Source organism: Mastomys coucha, unplaced genomic scaffold (assembly GCF_008632895.1).
Source record: "Mastomys coucha isolate ucsf_1 unplaced genomic scaffold, UCSF_Mcou_1 pScaffold21, whole genome shotgun sequence".
Classification (NCBI taxonomy): domain Eukaryota; kingdom Metazoa; phylum Chordata; class Mammalia; order Rodentia; family Muridae; genus Mastomys; species Mastomys coucha.
The window spans coordinates 178,676,552-178,697,959 of record NW_022196904.1 but is presented as its reverse complement, the minus strand read 5'-3'; the positions used below and the strand labels follow the sequence as shown (position 1 = coordinate 178,697,959).

General features: G+C 52.1%; 1 protein-coding gene across 3 annotated transcripts in view; it reads left to right on the top strand.

The window, feature by feature from the left end:
• Positions 1 to 974: 974 nt before the first annotated feature.
• The window catches only part of Sh3pxd2a (SH3 and PX domains 2A), a 210,116-nt gene continuing 189,682 nt past the window's right edge, over positions 975 to 21,408 (top strand). The window contains exon 1 of one of the 3 annotated variants that reach the window (XM_031390612.1): positions 975 to 1,508. In XM_031390612.1, the coding sequence (XP_031246472.1) occupies positions 1,437 to 1,508 (72 nt within the window). In that variant the 5' untranslated portion in view covers positions 975 to 1,436. The remainder of the gene's footprint in view (positions 1,509 to 21,408) is intronic. The other 2 variants (XM_031390609.1, XM_031390611.1) reach the window with 2 other exon arrangements.

The following is a 21,408-nucleotide window of genomic DNA, read 5'->3' as shown; positions in this document are numbered from 1 at the left end:
ACAAGGGAAAAAAGTCACCAAATCCTTTGCCCACATTTTGGTTACTTTCCATTAGTCCCCAAGCGCAAAACACAAAACATTACTGTACTGTGAAACAATTGGATTCATTTTGAAAACACCTACTCCGTTAAATATTTGAAAGTAAGACGAAAAAAAATATGAAATCGATGTGTGTGTTGGGGGTTGGGAGGAGCTAAGTTGAATTAAGTAAAATTGAGCTCCAAGACCAGAGATGGGCAAGCGACTTGGAAAGCCAGCTTTCCAGACTAGGAGTGATGGTGAGGAAGCCTGAGCCTGGAGCTAAAGACGATCTGGTTCCCAGAGCAGTGAATTTTTCCCACCATTGTGTGCTCTTGCGGGTTGCCAGCCCTGGGAGAGTCCCGGGGGAGCCAGGACTTAAGGCTAAAGTGGTGTGTTTGTAACCTTGTCGTTGGGAAATGATGTCACAGGTTAGTTACACAGGCCCTGATCGATGGTGGAGGCAGCAGCAGATCAATAGATCCCATTTCCGGGGAGAATTCACCCGTGGTGACCTGCAGGGGGGCAGGTGGTTCATCAAAAGAAGGCTGGCTTGAAAGATTTAATGCTGCTCTCTCTTCTCCGTCGGGGTCTCCTTTTGGAGGGAGCTGTAGGCGTTAGTAACAGGCACTAATAAACTACTTTTCCTTAAGGAGATCTGGGGAGATGGCAGTGGTACAAGGGACAGAAAGGTGGGCCACAGATCCTCTGGGAGACCGAAAGCCAGGATGGGGGCGCGCTGGGCTCACTTTCCCTGAGCCTCCTCCCTCCAAAGCTACCCTGAGTTTGGGGACCCAGCAGAGTAGCCCTTCCAGGCCTCGCAGGGCTGCAGCCCCTCGCCGTCCGCCCGAGCCCCTCCCCCGGCCCGGAGCCCCTCCCCGCGCTTCCCCTCGCCGCGCTCCCCTCCCTTCCCCTCCCCTCCCTTCCCTGCTCGCCCAGCCTCCGCCTCCCGCGCCCACAGCGCCGGCCAGCGCCGAGCCCCCAGGAGCCCGAGCGCGGCCCAGGGGCGCCGCCGGCCCCTCCCCGGCGCGCTGACAGCAGGCCGGGCCCCCGCCCCGTGCCCTCGCCGGCGGGACACACCCCCAGCCCTCCTCTGCGCCGCCAGTTCCCGCCGGCCCCACCGAGCGGCAGAGAGAGCGGGCGGGCGGGCGGGCGAGCGGAGCGCGGCGGCGCGGGAGGGAAGGGACGCGCGGCAGGCCCACGGGAGCAGCCCGGGGCGCACGGAGCCCTCGCGCCCTCCGGGACGGTCGCCTGCTCCGGAGCTGCAGCTGTAGGCGCCGGGAGCCTCGGCGGCGAGTGGCGTGTGGGGCTAGGGTGGCGTGTAGCTGCAGGGACCGGGGCAACCGGAGAAGGAGCCGGAACCCGGCCGGGATGAGAAGGTGACGCCGCCGGGGGGCGCCACTCGCTTTGTGGGGAAGATGCTCGCCTACTGCGTGCAAGATGCCACCGTGGTGGACGTGGAGAAGCGGAGGAGCCCTTCTAAACACTATGTGAGTACTGCTTCCACCGACCCCGGCGGGGGGCTGGCTGGTCTGGGAGATTCATGCCCCCCGGGGCAGCCCTTGGCTCCAGAGTTTGTTCGCAGGGCTGTGATCTCTAGGGAAGCCTTTTCTGTCCTCCTTCCACTCCCCTGTCCCGGGTTTCTTTTTTTGGCATTGCAATTGGCAAGTGGCTGCCCTTGTCTGTTACAACGGTGAAGTCATGTGTCCGCCCGCTGTTGGGATGGATGGTGGGGGAAGCTTTCGTCAGCCCCTTGCAGAGCAGTTCCTTTGGGAAAGAGCATCTTCGCCGCGCTCCCTAGGGGCGCCGGGCGCTCACGCTCACTCGGCCCGAGATGCTTTCAGTTGCTTTGACCGGAGACCCACGCTTTTCTTTCTGCCTTCTACGTTTGCGGTTCTGCCTGCACCGGCTGGGGACAGAGGAAGCGCTTTGCCCCCTGCCCCTCCACTCTTCGTTTCGAGCTTTGATTTCCTTCTTAAAACCATTGTGTCCCGCGGTGTGAGGAGAATTGTGGCTTTTCCTTTTATCCCTCCTCTGGACGTGACCCTTCGCCGGGGTCATTTCCTCGTAAGTGATGCTCTGACTCCAGACACGAGTAGGCAAATGTGGTCTGTGGTCTCCGAGGCACGGTTGACTGCCCCGCCGCCCCTCCCCCTTCCTTACCCAAACTTAATGAGAAGAGGCTAAAGTTGACCAGCTGGGCTTCAGAGTGTGTGACAGTACCCTTTCATCTCAGCCGGTCCTGTCTTCCAATCCTTTACACCTTTGGAAGTAAACATTGGGTCCTTGTTGCCTTAGGATGGCTTGCTAAGCTCTGCTCCTGGAGATAGAAGAGACTCACAGTAAAGTACCCAAAACACAGAAAACATGGAGACAGTAAGGGCAGCCCCTTATTTGCAAATTAGGCACTTAAAGGCGCACTTAGAATGCTCAAAGCATTAATTTTAACAATTAAAACGGGCTCTTGGTTGCTGCCCTAGATTGCACATTAGTCTCTAAAGTGCCTTCTATTTCCCTGTTGGAAGGAGGCTGGGGTTTGTGGTGCAACACCAGCCTGCGGCTACTCTTTTTGTCAGGATCACAGCAGACTTGAAGGCAGAGTTCTCTGCAGTTGACTAGTGGGGCTGGACTCAGGTTGGGAAGAAGGTGAGAGTGGTCAGACCAGAGAGACGGATCTGTGGGGGCATCCCTGACACAGCCAGAAATCCTTTCCAATGTGTAGTCTGGTGTTGAAAGCCTCTACTGTCATTACAGAAACAAAACAAAACAAAACAAACCAGAATTCCTCTAGAGTCTGAGGAGTTTGAGGTACTTCTACTGAGAGAGAGAGAGAGAGTTTGGAGGGCTTAGATCACCAGGTGGCCTCCCTGCTCTAAGGACTGGTGTCCATTTTTAATTATGCTGCCAACTATCTTGACAACTTTGGGGGACACTGCAGGATGTCTTAAGGATTCTTTTTTTCTCCAGCCTTCGGTTGAGGCTGGTACTGCTTTCAACAGATGGCCACGTCTGCCCCGAGACTCTAGCAGGTGCTTTCCTGGCTCTGGGTTTTACCTGAAACATCCAGTTTAACTTTGAGCCACTATGCCCAGGGTTACAATGTAAGACACTGGCAACAAAGTAGCAGCTAACAGGACCAAGACCTGGAATTATGGAAAGGCAGAACAGGCCACTGTTTGGTCTCCTTAAATGGCTTACCCGCTGACTAACTGTGCAACATGGTACATATTCTTTAAAACTTCATGGGGCCTCAGTTTCCCTGTATTGAAAAAAATTAAGTTCTTTTATGTGTACAGGTGTTTTGCTTGCATGTATGTCTGTGCACCACTTGCATGCAGTACCTGCAGAAAGCCAGGAGAGGGTGTAGGATTCCCTGGAGCTGGAGTTACAGACAGTCGTGAGCTATTGGGTGGGTGCTAGGAATTGAACCCTGGTCCCCTGGAAAAGCTGCCAGTGCTTATAACTGCTGAGCCATCTCTCTGACCCTAGTTTCCTGATTTTAAAGTGAGGGTATTAATAGTATGTGCTTCATAGGGCTGTCAGGAGGATTAAATGATGTCACCCCAGGAAGGATGTAGCCCAGTTCTGGGTACGGACTGAGCGCTCATCAAATCTTAGCTAACTGTTGGCGAGACTCTGACAAAGTAAGTCTCTGAAACCAGCTATTAAGGGTCTAACTGAGAGGAAGAGAGACTTGGCGTTTTAAGATTGATAATAAAGTGTACTGTGTGGAAAATACAAAAGAAGTCCTGTCCACTTCCCCTGAAATGATCATTTCCTCCGATTCTGCAGACAGAGTGTTTCCTGGGTCATCCCCACTTCCGTGTGAGAATGAATGGATGATGTGATTCTTGGGGCAGAGAGTGACGTCACCTTGCAGATGGGATCACACAGAGTGCTAGAAAACAATGAACGGAGTGTGCGATATGTTGTGGCCTTGTGGAGCTGGCTGGGGCAGATGGCTCATCTGCTGCAACCCTTTCCTTAGATAAGGGGACAGAAAACCAGGTGGATTACTTACAGGGTAGCTAGTCACCGAAGTGGGGCTAACTGGCTTCTAGCCTGTGGTGTGGGTGAAGGTACCTCAAGTCTGGTTGAAGTTGACAAAAGAGAGAGTACATCGCTACACATTTGGGGCACTGATACATAATACAGGGGTGCCCAATAATTGAAAGAGTCCAGCAGGGCTCTAGGAGCAGTTCTTTCTCTGTACTCCTTGTATTGTAGGTACCCCACACCAGAAGGGCAAGTGTTGTGGATGAGGCATTCCAGTGTGATTAGCTGGCAGGACAGGTTGTACTCGAGTCACATATGTGTGGTAAACCCCAGACTGGGGATGCATATCTCCTTCCATGCCTGCACTGATGGAGTGCCGAGCCTTGCTTTGGCGAATCCACAGAGCAGAGTTGTTGTTGTTGTTGTTTTTAATGGATGTGCATCTTAGCCAGAGTTTGCAGATGAGGGAGACTTGGAGCCCATGCAGGAGTAGCACCGGCTCAGGAACACTGGGAACACGTGCAAAGGTTCTCTCGGGACACCCAGCAGAGGGTGTGCACATCCCCACAAGGGGGGGGCTGCAGAGGTGGGGGGTTGTTTCTGTGCTTTGGGTCTGTTTATAAAAGTCATGCAAGTAGCCTCCATCTTCCATGCTGTTCATGGTGCTGCCGGGACTCCACTTCCTTCCTCTCTGCCAGCCCCTGCCTCCAGTGGGGCTGGGAAGGGTGAGCAGCTGCAGCTTGGGTCACCTCCCTGCCTCAGAGCTAGGCTCCTGTCCTAGCTCTCTCGAGCTGTTCCTTGGGAGACCTTAGGTACACTGGCTTTGGCCTCAGACCCTGTGTCTTTAAGATGGCCTGCAGATGACAGGTGCAAGCCATAGCCGCCTCGGTGGGAGGGAGGGGCTTCTGATGGAAGTTGGAAAGCACAGAGTGCTTTGCGCTCACAGGCGTGTATAGGTGTGTTTTGAGCCATATGGTGGCGGAGAGAAGCTTGTTTATCCTAAGCAAAGGGGACACCATGTCTGTTTGGATTTGGGAGGTGTCCTGCTTTCCGGTCGTTTCCTTTCCTGAGTGTTTATTTCAGACAAATACCAGTCGTGAATGCTCTGATCCTCCACAGGACTCTAGGGAATGCAAATAAGAGCCAGTGTCAGCAACTACTTCCATGGTGCCCAGTGCTAACAGGCATGCTCTCCTGGGGGTCTGATGGTTCATTTCCTGTACCGTGTGTGTGTGTGTGTGTGTGTGCGTGTGTGTGCGCGTGTGTGTGTGCGTGTGTGCGTGTGTGTGTGTGTGTGTGTGTGTATGTGTATGTGTGTGTGTGGTGTGTGCGCGCGCGTGTGTGTGTGTGTGTGTGTGTGTGTGTATGTGCGTGTGTGTGTGTGTTTCTTTGATCCTTACTACAGATGGATTGACCAAAGCTCAGTGAAGTAAAAGTTGCTTGGGCCTCCCACTCAGCTTCAGTGGGATCTAGGTAAACACAGGTTAGTTTACTGCCCAAGGAGAAGCCCAAGATAGGACTCTTCCTACCTGGTTAGTGAGTGAGTCCAGGCTCAGGCCTATGCAACAGTGAGAGAGTGGTGATTCAGGGTGGCATCTGAGAGCTGCCTTTCTGGAAAGGTTTCAGGTGTTTCAAGTGTCATGAAACTGGATTTGACTGGTGGTGGAGGGAGAGGTTCCTGAGAGAACAGTGTCTGTCTCCAGTGAGTCCTGGAAAGATAAATGCAGGGCAGACCTGTGAGACTAATGCATTCTCCCTGATTTACGACATCACAGACTGTGGTTGTGGTCCTAGGAGTTGTGTGTTTGGGAACTGCTGCCAAACTCCTTCATGTCTCTGCTCTTCGTTTTCATTTCCTAAGTCGCAGCCTCACGGGACCGAGAAGGGCAGCCTCGGATTGGGAAGAGCCTTTTAGGGCCTCGTGTCATGGAAGAAGTAAGAGCGGACAGACTGCGGTTCAAATACCGCTTCTGGCATTTGCTAACTGTACAAGCTTGGATCAGTGACTCTGGGCTCAGGGTCCTCACCTGTAACCTCACAGAGTTTCGAGGACAGTTCTGGGCAGCCGCTGCATGCTGTTCCTCCTGGCGTTCTCATCACCAAAGCACTGAGGCACATCTAGGACCCATGGGGAAAGCTGAGAGGAAAGGCAAGACTAGGCCGAAAGGAAGGGCCCAGCTGTTGAGGGTCTGATGAGCCACTGGGCTGCCTGCCCCATGGAAAGCACCCAGCATACATGACACCAGCAAACAGATGGCAGCTGTTGAGACCTGGAGAGGATCCTGGCTGAGCGCTAGGGCCTACTAGCCTTAGATTTCTGATAAGCTGAGGAGAGAAAGAATGTGGGCTGGTGGACTGGTAGAGCAGGGGAGGGGTCACTCCAGCTAAGGACTAGGTAGCTCCTAGAGAGGAGAGCAGCACTGCCTGCTCCCCTGATTCTGGGAGTGTGACTCTCTTACACACACACACACACACACACACAAATGGGAACCATTTCTTCTCTATAGAGGGAAGTGATCTAGGGGTGAATCACAGGGCTGATGAGGCTCCCCATTCATGGAACAACCAACCACATCCTCCAAGACCGTTGGGACAGGGAGCAGAGCCAGCCGTTCCTCATGGTTCTGTTCAGGGTTGAGTGTGAGGGATATTTTGAGGGGAGAGGGCAAGCCAGGGTTGGAGTCACCGTGTGTGGTGGCAGGCAGAGGGGAAGGGAAGGGAAAAATAAACCTATTTGATGTCAAGTAAGACCGGCTCCAGCTTCAGAAATATGAGCACCGGCTATTGCTTTTTCCAAAGAGCTATTCTGGGGCCAGCTGAGTTAATGGGCAGTGGGGGCTGTGAATTAGGGGAACTTCTGACTTAGGATTTGCCTGGCCTTCCCTGGAAATTGCCTTCTAATTTCCTCATCCTGAGTCACTGACCAGTTCCTTGGCCAGAAAAGTCTAATAGGCAACCCTGTTCTCTTTTGCCTCCTAATTAAAGAAAATAAAACGACTAATAGAGTTATCCGTACGGTAGTCACGCTTACTTGTCATTAGTGCTGAGAATCCAGGAAAGAGATCATGGGTCGGGACAGAACTCCAGGGACAGGAAGGACAAGGGGTGTGTGTGGGAAACGAGGTGGAGATTCTGGCTTTGCAAATAGGTTCTGAGTGTGGGCCAGCGGTGTTCTCTGCCCTGACAATTGCCAAAAATAATGGAAGCTTCCAACAGGGTGGTCAGTGTTTGGACAGGCTGATCCCCAGAGTGCAAGCTGCCTCCAGCCTGGCTGGGCTGCTCCTGTCTGAGGGGACGGGAGCTGTAGGCAAGCAGGTGAATGGAGAGGGTCAGGGGCTTGGACTAGCGGGCAGGCCACCCAGGGGCCTCAGAGAACCTCAGGCAGGTCGTCATGGTAGCAGCAGGGACTAAGTCCTGTTATATACACAGAGCTGACCAGAGCCCAGCCAGGGCCTTGCAAAGGGCAGCAAGAGGGTTAGGAACTGACCTGAGGATCTGTGAGGGCCAGGCAGGGCAACAGTGCTGAAACAGAGGGCATTTTATCTGGGCTTCACAACCCCCATGTGGGGGAGGTGGTTTTGTGCCTATTTTATAGGTGTAGAAATGGAAGTTACAAGCCCTTAGGGTGATTCTGTGGCAGGGTGTGATTCTCACTTCCACCCCTCACAAGTTGGTCAGCTACCACTTGATTCCCCATCAGAGCTGAACCAGGGGGATAATGACAAGCCAATCCAGGCAGAATGTCCTGAGGAGTGAGAGGCACTCCAGTGCCAGGTCACCATGCCTCAGTTTCCCCATCTGCAAACAGTGAAACAGTGTAGGTGGAATGAAGGCCCAGTTCCAGGCTGCCAGTGGAAATCAGCTGTGTTCATCCTGACAAGGGTTCTAGAACAGCGCCCAAGTGTCAGGCGTAGGAGATTAGAATCGGCCAAACTGGTTCAGTCCCAAAGCAGGAAGAGCTCTCTGGGAACCCGAGTTGTCCAGGGGAGGCCGGTGGATGGAGAAGGTGGCTTTGGTGGTGGGGCCTGGGCATAGTGAGGCTGGCTGGGAGAGACAGGAGTGGAATGTCCAGGGGAGGGAAAGTGACACCCTGCAGGGGACATTTACATGGAACCCGGGATGAACTTACCCACCATGGCCGTGGGTGAGAAGGAGAACAGAGCATATTGAGGAAGGCCAGGGGCCAGGTACAAGGTCTTCCCATAGCAGCTAAGGAGATTCAGTGCACCAAACCCTGGGGAGGTGGAGATCCAGGGCCCTTGGAGCTTGGTAGTGATCTAGTCTAGCCAATGGGAAGATTTTTTGAGGACAGTGATATACTCCGTCTTCAGATGCCTACTGCCAACTCTGACATCCTCCTTTTGATCCCTGAGACCCACGTGGTAGGAGGAGGGAACTGATTTCTGTAAGTGGTCTATGACTTACACTTGAGTGCATGTATACACACACACACACACACACACACACACATATACAGAGACACAAACACACACATACACAAATGAAAATTTTAAAAGAGTGGATGGTGTCTAAGAAACAACACTGGAGGCTGATCTCTGCCCTCCATATACAAGTGCATGAGCATTCATAAACAAGCACACAAAGAAAGAGGGAGGAAGGGAGAGAGGGGACAACACCATCTGACTGCAGGGCTGCCATGGTCAGCGCTAAGGCCTCTTTCTAGGGGTGCCTTGGGGGGGTCTTGAGTTGGCTCCATCCCAGCCCCTTTTGTTCATAGCCTTTACTCCTAGTGGTCAGACTGCCATTTCAAAGTTGATTGCACCCCATGCTCTTGGGGAAGCAGGGCTGCAGAGGAGCAGGGGAAGGAAGGTCTAGGACCAAGGCGGTGGCTGCTTCAGATAGCAACAGTATGTCAGGAGGCGGGGTCAGAGGTAGCAGCATTTCAGAGGAATCATTTCCATGCAAGCTGGTGGCGAGACAAAGGCAGGGCTTGCTTTCAATTCTGAATAGCTCAATGGGAGGCCAGAGAGAGATGGCTCTGACATTCCAGTGCCCCTCTGGGACATCCACCCCTCCGGACTCAAAGTTTTCTGTACAGTGCTTCATACTATCCCTTCATACTTTTGATCCCCTGCTGTATACCCCTGTACTCCTGACTCCTTAGGGGGATTGTCCTAATAGGGATAACAGCTACTGGTTAGGATACTTTCTTTTCAAAACCATTTAAAACTGCTTCTTTGACAGTTTCATACTTGTAAAAGTATCGTGATCAACCCTCCCTCCCCTCCTCCATCCTCCCTCACTCCCTGCCAGTATCTCTCCCTCACCTTCATTCATGCCCTTTTTCCTTCCATAACTTAGTGTCTACTTAGTACTATCTACTCATTAGTGGGGCCATCCAATGGAGCATGGGCAACTTACCAGGGGCCACACTGAGAAAACTGACTCTCAGTTTCCAGAAGTTACCAACGATCAATAACATTTCAGCTAGGAGTGGGGGTCTCCATGTTGAACTGCCGACTGGCTTGATCTGGTGCAGGTCTTACTTAGGTAACTCCAACTGTTATGAACCCATGATTGTCTTGGCCCTGTGACATCCAGAAGGTGTGATGTCTCACACAGACACAGACACAGACACACACACACACGCAGACACACACACAGACACACACACAGACACACACACACAGACACAGACACACACACACAGACACACACACACACACACACACACACCACTCCTCCCCAACCTTTAGCTCTTAGTATTCTCTCTGCCTCACCTTCTTCCCATGTTCCCTGCGCGCTGATGGTGATGATGGCCATGTGTGTAATGCTTCATATGTGCCAAAGGGTATTCTCCAAACAGTCTCACGCAGTGTAAAAGCTGCTGCCAGCATCCACTCAGTTACAGGTGAGGGTATGCAAGCTCAGGGAGCCCGCATGAATCCCTAGGCACCTCAGAGAATGTAAGCTGCGCCAGCTGAAGCCTTGAACCAGGTCCCAAGGGTCCAGAACATGCCTTGTCTGTAGAGCCTGTTGCTTCCAGGTGACACATTTCACTCCCAGAAGGACTAGATGGTCCCAGGCCATTCAGTCTGAGGCTTGGCTTTCTACTTACGTCACCTTTCCCTCTTTAAAATCCATTTGCCGCCAGGCGGTGGGCGCATGCCTTTAATCCCAGCACTTGGGAGGCAGAGGCAGGTGGATTTCTGAGTTCAAGGCCAGCCTGGTCTACAGAGTGAGTTCCAGGTCAGCCAGGGCTACACAGAGAAACCCTGTCTCAAAAAGCAAAAAACCATAAATCCATTTGCCTATGTAGAATGGCTGCTGCCCTTTGGCCCTGGCCTGTAGAGGGAAGGGGCAGGTATGAAAGGGGCCCCCTGGCTTCCCAAGCTCTATCTTCATAAGTTGGCACCGCAATATTATGACAGAAAGCTCTTCTGGATGCCTGGGGATTCTCTCAGCCAGGCTCACCTGACCAGCTTCTTCGTGAGAAGGTTCATAGCCAGGGTGGCCCTGGGGACACACTGGGTCCTCACAGTCAGGGTGGCCCTGGGGACACACTGGGTCCTCATAGCCAGGGTGGCCCTGGGGACACACTGGGTCCTCAGTAGAGATCTTCTAGGGCACAGCCATTCAGGCTACTTCCCTCTTTCCCCACCTCCACCCTTACCTGAAGGGGAAGTGACACCCAGGTGGCTGAGTTAGCCCAGAGGAAACAGCTGCGCTTCTGCTCCTCCTCCTCCTCTAGGCTTTCTTTGGGCCCTTCCCTGTCACTTCCCTTAGTCCAGTAAGGAAACCACCCTCCCCAGGCCGGGGTGGAGACACACACACACACACACACACACACACACACACACACACACACATGCACGGGATGGGGCAGAATCCTTTCCTCTGTGTGCACTAAGTCAGAGAGGGCTTCTGAACCATTGCTGGGGTCCCTAAAGCATGGGTGACCGTCAGACGTGGCGGAAAATGACAGCTCTTATCACATCTGACCCTAACTCCAGGGAGGAAGGGGGCTGATGAGTTTACCTCCTAGGTGGGGTAAGGAACTGAGGGGCTGCGCGCTGGTTTGAACCGCAGTCCTTTATTGTACAGTGTCCAGTAGAGCACCCTCCATTCTCAAGTCATCTACTTAGCTGAAGGAGAATTCGACCTGTGTGACGTCACCGCCATTCACTGCTGCCACGTACTCTGTGCCAGGCACCTCTAGGCCTCTGACTCATAATCAGGACTGCCTTTCTAATGCCATTGGACTTACGGCTGCAGTTCAGAGAGTGGAGGTCTCATTGTCAGTAAAGCACATCTTCGGGCATGTGTGTCCCTTCCCCTGGCCTGTGCCTGGTCTCTGTCACCATACTTCACACACTTGGACCATCTTTAGGGCTGCCCCAGGGGTCATAGGGACTTCTGCAGACCAACGTGCTATCCTGTGGAACCTGCACCTTGCTGGGAACTCTGTCTCAAAGTTTTGCCTACCTAGGGGTTCTGAGTGAATAGGGGTTGTCCCTGTCCTTTGAAGTGGCTCCTTTGTAAACCTTTCAGGGTAGGTTCAGTTCTGATCCAGCTTTAGTCTGTTTCCTGGTGGCTGAAACCCAAAAAGCTATTTTAAGGGACTCGCCTGTGTGGGAGAATTTCTCTGAGTGACAGCAGGAGGCCTAGCTGCCCAGCACAGGCCTGGCCAGAGGCTCCGAGAGGGGAGCTCTCTCCTGAATTCCACCTCCTGGGCAGGGGCTGATGGGGCACTCTGGCACAGAGACCGCCTCTTGAAGGGGATACCAGCTCTTAGAGGTGATATTGGGGTATGCAGAGACAGCTGCTGGCTCATCCCCAGTGGGTTGGTTCACTCACATACAGTTAAAGTACTCAGAACAACGTCTGAGCTTTGGTTTCAAGCTGGGATTAATTACGTCAGTCGTCTCTCTCATTGGCAGCACAAGCAAAAGGGCTTCCCTTCCCACTGTGGTTTCTGAGGGTCAGACCCCGGAAGTAGGTGCACTGAGACAAGCGGGAGTTTATGGGGGAGCCCTGCAGAGTGCAGCCACTGAGCTAGGGGGCTTCTATCCCGGAGACCCTGGCCATTGCTGTAAACGGGCATCTTTCTTCTGCCCTTGGTGGTTATGCAGTGGAAGTCAAGGCTTACCTCAGATCTCTGCAGTGACAGAGGAGTGAGTTTTCTGCTGGACACCAGAGAGTCGGTGGAATGCCCTGGACAGTGGGCCCCTACATGAGAGTGCGCTCTCCGCACTCTCTATGCCCCCTCACTAGGTTGGAAGCATCCACACAGCAGGGTCAAAACCAGCAGCATGGGGCCTTCCTCATTTCTTTCAGCACTTTTTCGGTCCTTGTGGATGCTCCTTGGTGTGTTCCCAAGGGCATCTCCTCCCTACTGTGTGGTCTAGTGAGCAGAGAACAGGGTCGTGTCCTGGTCTCATATGGAATGGAGTGACAAGAAAAGAGATAGCCTGCCATGGGTGTCCCACGGCTCTGAAGATGTGTCTTCTGGTGGTTTCCAAGGAGGCCGGAGCCTAAGGGACTCATCACATGGGTCCCAGATAGAATTCCCAGGATCTTGGATGACCTGCAGCTCACCTGCCCACTCTGACCTCTGAGCCCTTGCATTAACACAGTGTGGTGGCAGCTGGCAATTGAGATAAACTTCAGAGTGGTTCAATTTACCTATCGTCCAGAGCCACCTTTGAATCCGGGGGCTCTCTGTCCTTTCTTTAGAGATGACTAGCATGGCATTGTGGTTGGGATCAGGGGGCAATTTAAGTCCTTGGCACTTTCTTATCCTGATGCTTGCTCAACTAATCCAAGCTGTAGGACCTAGAGTAACCTCTGGAGAGACTTGGGTGACAGGGGGCAGGAGCAGAGACCAGAGGATATAGAACGGGTGTTGACAGCCTTTTCCACGTGGGCAGAGGCGAGGACTTGGAAAATCAGTTCTGAGTTGTGACCCTGGCTCTCTCTGCCTTGCTGGTTTCACGTGGTCACCTTTCGTCAAGCCCATGGGCTTCCGGTTCTACTGAAATAACAATAATCATAATACTTAGCTCATATGGTTTGTGACTCTTTATGGTGATCAGATGTTCGATAGATGTCAGCTGTTGTTATTACCACAATTATCATCCTTCGTGATTTTGTTCAGTTTTTTTATTACCTTCTGGAAGCTTCCCTGTCCTCACATCTTAAGAATATTTCCTGTGAGGTTTTAGCGTTTTGAGTGACCTTAGGTTGTTCAGCTCTTAGCAAGCTGTCAACGTATAGTCATCCATTTGTTCAGTATTTGACTGTTTCCTAGGCTCCAGGCAGCGTGAGCACAATGGGGTGGGTAAGAGGCCTGGCTCTGTGCCCTTGATATTCTCATGGGAAAGGAAAACACTCCACAAACAAACAGATAAAAATATATTGTACACGAGGTGGGGGATAAACACTGTAAACTGAACAGTGAGTGAGGGATGCAGATTAGGTGGTTACTGGAGGAGGGTTGGTGTCCTAGTGTACAGAGAGGTGGCAGGGATGGCCCTATGGAGAGGTGACTTTTGAATAGGACTTGAGAATTGAGGCAGTGAGGCATTGTGGGTACACGAGAGAAAGTAGTTGTGGGGACCAACAAGTACTAAGGCCCTGAGGTAGAGTGGCAGTTGCCCTTTCCAAGGTGGAGCAAGGAGACTGGAGTGTTTATGCATGTGAGAGAACAGGGTGGAGTCTCGGCCCCTCCCATCCTGGAGGTGGCATTCTCTGACCTCTGCTTCTGCAGTGGCAACTTCCTGATGACTTGTTGAAGACTCGGACTGGCCATAACACTGTTGGGGTTTGATCCTGACTCTCTGGGAAGACACAGTCTCCATCAGCAGTGCTGTGGGTAGGGACCCCCGGCCCTAGAAGCATTAGCATCTGTAGGGAGATGTAGCCGCTGAAAATTAACCCTACTGTGTGCCCAGTGCTTCGGTGAAAGCCAGGAGCCAGGAGGGCTTGTGGAGCCATGCGGGTGCGGTGACCACCACAGTCTGGCTCTTTCATGGCCCTTATTGCAGCAGAGGTTCCAGGTCACCATGGCCCCTGGATCAGTGTGGTGAACCCGTGGGCTGAACTTTGCCCTGTGAAAATCTTGCCTCTCGTCCCACGCTTAGCCATAGTTGGGGGAGCTGTTTGATGGGTGTTAAGATACAATCTCTCCCGGTGTCCTCTTGTGAGTGAAGTCAAGATGCTCTCAGTTAGCCCACCGAAACATCTGTTCTCCCTGGAGCGGATAAAACTGTAACCTGAGAACCAGGTGTCTCTGTTAATCAACTCCATTATAGACCAACCCGGGACCTTAAATCTACCACGCGATGGCCAGGGAAACTGTCTTCTGGGGGTGGAGGGGGCTAAATGATAAATCCAACGGTGCTGATGATGGCCCACTTTCCTAAGCACCTGACTCATTTAGTCCTTTCCACAGCTGTGAGAAAAGCAAAGCGCGGTCGGTCCTTGCCGTGCTGCCAAGGGACCAGAGTCAAGGAGAGATTGATTTACCGATGGTCACCAGCCAGGAAGAGGTAGCGTGGGGACTAGGGCTAGGCAGGGACATCAGATTTGCCTGGGAGCTTCTTAGCCTTCCAGAGAATCCTCCTAGTTGGTCACACCCTGCCCCCTGTAGAGCTCTACTTGAAAGAGGGGAGTTAACAAGCAAGCCTGGGATAAAGGGACAAAGGCGACGGGAGGCCAGCCCCTCTTCTTTCTTTAGACAGGAAACCCATTTGTTATGGGAACGCCACTCTGTGGGGGTGGGGGTGGGGGTGGCTTTGTTGTGTGAGGGTGTCTTCCTGGGCCATTTACCAGTCTGGGTGGGGACCTGTTGGTGGGGGCCCATTTAGGGTGTCTAGCAAGAAACTTTTGACACCTAGGCCTAAGGGGGAAGGCCCACAGGTGGCTGGGGCTGTGCGCCCTTTGGGAGAGGGCAGGACATTCTATCCGGTTCACTTTGGAACTACACAGGTCTTAACTAGTCCTCGGGCCCCAGAATAAACAGCAGCTGTTGCTGGCTCCACCCTTGCCAGTCTATTAACAGCTTCAGGCTTAGCCCTGCCTCCCATGGGTTCGTGGGTTCAGTAGCACTGGGGTAGGGACGGAGCCTTGCACTATAGAGCCTACCTAGTGGGTGTACACTGGCCTGCCTTCTCCCAGGCCCCATCTCCACTTACTAGCCTCATGCCTTCTGCCTTGGGATTAGGCCAGGATCCACTGGGTCCAAGAGTCCTGGATCAACTCAGCTCTGGTCTTTGCCACCAACTTACCTAGTGACCTTGAACAGAAGGTAACTCTGAGCCTCCGCTTCCTGTGTAAGAGCAGCTAATGATGTCTCTGTTGCCAGCGTCATGCCACAGTGCAGGTTTTACATCCAAACACAGACAGACAGAAACACAGGAACAAAGACACAGACACACAAACACACACACAGAAACAAAGACACACACAGACATACACAAACACACAGAGAGACACAGACACACACCCCCTCAGATACAACAGTGTATTACAGGCTGGCCTCCAGCTTGCATTATAACAAAGATGACCTTGAACTTCTGATCCCCCTGCTTCTACTTCCAGGGCACTGGAATTCCAGGCATATGCCACCAACCCAAACGCCAGAGCTTTGTGTTAGTCAAGCTGTCTTCTCTGCCCCTGGCACAGTTATTGAAGACAGACCTCCTGACTTGAAGTTGAACTTTGCCACTCAGGCTTGTGGTTGGGGAGCTGCTGACAGACCCTGCACTTGAGTTTTCTTGTCTGTGAGGTGGGATGCTAGACCCTCCCAGCACCAAGGGCTAAGTAGGCTAGTGTGTATAAAACACTCAAGACCACCAGCTGTGGAGGAAGAGCTAGGGGCACAGAACTACATCTTACAAGGAGTTCTCCCCATGTAAAGTCCAGCACTGGTCACTTGTGGGCAGTAAGAGCCATCTGTTGAACCAACTTGATGGGTCTGGGCTCTTCAGCTCATTTGCTTGACTTTGTTTCCCTTCTGTGGTCAGAACTTCTTAAGGGTGAGGGTCCATGCCTGTGAGGTGGGCTGGGGGCAGAAATGTGCTTAGGGACTTCCTTCTTGATGGTGTCCTGCTGAGAGCAGGCAGTGTAAAGGAGAACCCTGTGTGGGGCTGTGAGCCTTGTCTCTAGCCCGTGAACAGGTCTCCTATTGGCCAACCACATCAGGATGCCTCTCTGGGCTGCAACTGTGAGTCGGCTTGTTGTGGCTTCTCTCTGGCCCCTAACTCTTGGGAACTCCTGCAGTCTTTTAGCTCTCAGGGCTACGGTTAGGTCTTGAAAGATTGCATGAGAACATCCAGAGAACTCATAGTTTGCAAAGAGAGAAAACCAAACATCATCATCATCAACAACAAAAAACCTCACTTAACAGTCCTGGGTGTGTTTGGCCCTGGTGCTGGGGGTGTCAGTGTGAGCACTCCAGGCTTTGAGAAGAAGGATTCTCTGAATGTGTATTCTCCCCAGGAGCCTGGCCCCTTAAAACAAGTAGCCAGCATGGTGTTTCACACCACCCGCTCCCCTCCACCCTGCTTTTGTCTGTTTTTGTTCAAGAAGAGAAGGCTGTATGGCTCCATTTTGAACATCAGAGGTGCCGCTCTCTGATAGACAGGGAAGAGAAGGAGGCTGTATTTCAGAGAGAAATGAGAATAGGAGCTCAAGGCTTTGGACCCAGACTGCCAGCTCCCAGTTCAGCTCTGGCACCTCTGCTGTGTGGTTCTGGGGAAGTCTCTTCACCACGTGGCTTCACTTCCCTCGCCTTCAAATGACGACAAAACAGAAGATTAAACGAGGAAGACACTGTCAAGGCATGGTCCTGCCAAGGCATGGTCCTGCCGTCTCTAAGTAGACACAGCAGGTGGATTCAACTTCCCAGAACCCCGGGGCCTCCAGGGCCTGATTGGGATATATTTAGAACACTTGAGAGGGCCACATGGTGTCTGTGACGAAAGATGGAGCCTGTGGCATGTTCTAGGGGGAGGGTGACCTGAAGGTGAGGGAATGCCAGCCCTTTTTGTAGCTGGCTGGCTATGAGCTGATGCCTACCCCGGGCACTCTTGTTTCCTCAGATGGATGATGGCTTTCGTTGCCAGCGTGAAAGCATGCAGGAGACTCTTTGCGATAACAACTTAGGCAGCTTAAGGCATGAGGAGGGGTCTTCATGTCAAGTAGGCTCACACAGACCAGGGAACTTGCTCTGTCTGTGCAGACAAACCTGGGGGTGGCTGTGAGAAGGAGTCAGGGTGTTGTCATCCCGAGCGATGTACGTGTAGGTGATAGCAGAGTGGAGTTAGCACGCATTTGGACCCGTGACTTAGGGTCCGAACCAACCAAGGTAGCAAACTCCTCCTGGTAGCAAATGCTGGAGCTAGGACTGAGGCTGTGAGCCAGGGATCCCTCCCCAGGCCAGAGCCAGGACTGAGGCTGTGAGCCAGGGGCCCCTCCCCAGGCCAGTCTATTGGCCTCTCTTGTCACAGAGGAAAAGAACATGGTTTATGCAGGTCCTGCACTATAATGGGAAGCAGTTTCTAGAGTGACTCAGAATGCACTAAATAAAAAGACTTGATACACACCACATTTCCAGGGATTCATCAGGAATGGATGTAGCCAAGCAAGGCAAGAGCCATAGAAGTGGAGGCTCTGAAATGAGGGACTCTGATCTTACACAGGCTAACTCCAGGAAAGAAATCTACCATAACAACAACAACAAAAAAAAAACGCTCTGGGAGATGGTAGAAATCCAAGTGTGTGCAGCATAGTCAGGCTGGGAGGAACATGTAAGGACAGCACGGAAGGTCCTGGTGACTGGCCTGTGCCCAGGAGGGCATGGGGGAGACACTGTGTTGGTTGTGAAATTTTTATTTGCAAAGCAGGGAATGAGTTAGATGTCCCGGACATTAAAAGTTTCCTGGAACAGTGTTTGAAATGATAAGGAAAACAGGTATTCTTAAGATGGTAAAAAAAAAAAAAACCACTTTGTGAGAAAATAAGAGAGGAGAGTGAGTGTGTGTGTGTGTGTGTGTGTGTTGTGTATGTGTGCACGCACATGTATGTTCATGTGTATGCACATGTGTGTGCATGTGCATGCTTATGTTTGAGTGTAATGTGTGGATGTAGGGTGTGTGGGTACAGACTGGTGTGTGTGCATGTCTGTGTGCTTGCACGTCGGTGTAATGGGAGCTACTGGGTCACACTGTTTTCAGTGTCATCTTCTCCTCCTGAAAGCCGCCTGTAGAAGGGCTAAGGGTCCAACAGTGCTTAGATTTTGTATAAGGGTTTGGCTGTCCTTTCTCGGCAGCGGCTCTGTACACAGCAGGACTTCATTGACCTCACTTAGTTGCTGTTTGCCGGTCAGGAAGCAGAGGATCACTGGGCTAGTAATGTCAGTCATTCACTGTAACATCTCATAGGTAGAAGAGCAGGGACTGGGCTAGCCTTCACTCCTGTAATATCCCCTACCCAGAAGACTGTCCGGCTCTTTCCACCCAAGACACCTGGAAGCATGGTATCCAGCTGCATCCGGAAAACAGCCTGGACCCAGGGCCTCCAGAAAGCCAGGGAAGACCTGGCAAGAAAAGGCAGAGGCCTAATTAGTAAGGAATGTTATGCACCAGGCCCCGAGAGGCATTGTCATCCACTGTGTGGTATAGCCTTGGAGAAGGGAGTGGGCAAAGTCACAGACTGTATCAGTGGGGATTCTTGGAAGGGATGGAGGGTGATGTTTGGTTAGTGTGAATTCTGGGCAGGCAGTAGTTGGGCTAGCCTGATCTACCTTGAGAGCTATGCATAGAGTAGCAGAGAGTCCCACAAACTCTGCACACACAGGTGAGATTCAGCCAAGGCGTTTGGGTGTTTATGCCCAGGAGAGGACCTGCCTGAGGACTCAAAACAACTCCTTGGTAGAAGCAGACAGCCCATGTTTACATCCTCAAGAGTTTCCAAAAGCGACTTCTGGCCGTCTTCACTGCATTCGGCATTAGCCAAGGTTAGCTCTGGGAAGCAGGGGACTCACCCATGACAGTCTGAAGAGTACACATTTTCAAAAAATCACTTTGTAGTAAGAGACATGGCTAAGTACCATTAGTTTGTGTCAGGACATGTTGAGCCTTGTGTTGTCAGATTAGATTGGGATTTGGTGACATTGTGCCCTGGTCACTAGTGGCAAGGCTTCTGGAGTGAGACACCCTAACCAGCTGTGTGATTTGGGGCAAATTGTTTACCCCTCTCCCTAGAGTCTCAGTGTCTTCCTCTGTAGATAGAGGCTTGTAGATGGAGTCAGTGGGTGGCCTAGGAATCATACCCGTGGTAGCTTTGTGAGTGTGATGGTGTGCGTCTGTAATCTCAGTACCTGGGTGACAGAGTAAAGAGGATCAGGGGGCCCAGGCTACCCTGAGCTACCTGGAACATGCAGGACCCTGTTTACTTCTTAATATATTTGTCAATTTGACAAAAGCAAAGCTTCATCTGGGAAGAGGAAATCTCAATTGAGAAAATATTTCAACAGACTGGGATACAGGCAAATGTATGGGAACATTTCCTTGACTAGTGATTGATTGATGTGGGAGGGTCCAGCCCACTGTGGGCGGTGCTAACCCTGAGCTGTTAGTTCCCAGTTGTATAAAAAAGCAAGTTGAACAAGCCACAGGATGCAAGACAACAAGCAATGTTCTCCACGGCCTCCGCTTCAGTTTCTGCCTCACGCACGGGTCCTGCCTTCAGGTCTCGCCCTGACCTCCTTCATGGCGGATTATAAGCTGTGAGATGAAATAAATCCTTTTCTCCCCAAGTTGTCCTGGTGATTATCACAGCAATAGAAACCCAACTAATATACCCTGTCTCCAAAAATCCAAGGAGGAAGGAAGAGAGGGGAAGAGATGGTGAAGGAAGGAAGGCGAGAATTAATGAGTGGTAGACATCAGGTGCTGGTGCCCTCGCTGAACCAGCCATGACAGAGGCTAGCCCACGTCTGTGACATTAGCCACCCCCCCCCTTTACCCCAGCTTTGAGACCAGCTTTCTTGAGATGTAATTCCTATAGTGTACAAATGGCCCATGAACAGTTCAATGACTTCTAATATTCATAGTGTTACACAACTGCACTGTGATAGTCAACTGCAGAATATGTCATGATATGCCCCCACCCCCACCCCCCACACACAGTGGTCCCCAGCCCCTGGAAACTATTAACACACTTTTTGTCTTTGGACTGGTATCTTCTAGACATCACATGCAGTCACCTCTTACATGGTCTTTTATGACTGGCTTTCATTAGGAAATACTTTCGTCCATGTTTGGATGGCTTGCTGGAGTTGCTGGATTCATTCCTGGGGGCCCAGATCTTAGCTATGAATAGCAGGACCGGTCCTTGGTTGCATGTATAGGCTATGCTGGAGCTAGCCCTTCATCCCCTGTGAACGAGCCTTCGCCCCTTCCTCGGCCAGCACACTGAAGGTTGGGTCTTCAGCACAGGCCCTGCTCTGCAGTTTATTCCCAGCACTTCCTCTGCCCCTTAGAGCTGGTGGGGGAGGGGTGGAAACTGCACAAGGCCTCCACTGATCTGTGCCCCCCAGGGACCTTCTTTCCGGTAGTGGGTGGGGAAGGAGACAGAATAGCATCTTTATTTGTTTTTAATATTGCCCAACTCCCCCAACCCCTTTACTAAGTTCTGGCCCGAGTCTCCATGGTTGTTGTTCGTCCCTTGAGACGCGGGTTCATGGGGCTTCTCTCTTGGGGGCAGCTGATGGGGAAGTCCACAAGTGCCTTGGCTTTCTCCGGTGTGAAGTTGGGCTCTTTTGTTTTTCCTCCAGCTGGGCCAGCACAAAGCCGCCACATCCTTCAGGAGGTGTTCAGCTGCAAGTAACACAGTCCCGCAGAACCTCCTTAAGCATATGGAAACGGGGGTGTCTCCAGTGCCTCACGGTTTAAAGGTGGGCGCTGTTGCAGGTGCGGCCCCAGATCTCTGTGGGAAGCTGGGAAGAACTGTTCTATCAGGGCTTACCCGCTCTGGCCCTGGGCCAGCTTAGTGCCTGTATGGGAGAGAACCTAGCGTTGAAGTTCTGATGAAGACTACCATACCAGGAGGCTCTGCCCTCTAGATTCACTAGCCCTCTGCTTCCAATTCATACCTCTCTCCTGTCACCCATTCTATGTGACATGACAGCCTAACTTCAGGCTACTCCTGCAGACCAGAGCATGCACCTTTTGGTTACATGGCCTCTCTTTCTCTCTCCCTGTACTTATGCTAAGCTCTTTCCACTGTCTGGCGTATAAGTTGCTTAACCTACCCTGTTCCTTTAAGGCACCATTCCAACGTCTCTTCTGGAGTCATCTGAGGTACACGGGCTTTTCCCACATGTGTGAGGTATTTGTACCATATGAAGAGAGGACAGACAGGGCCCTG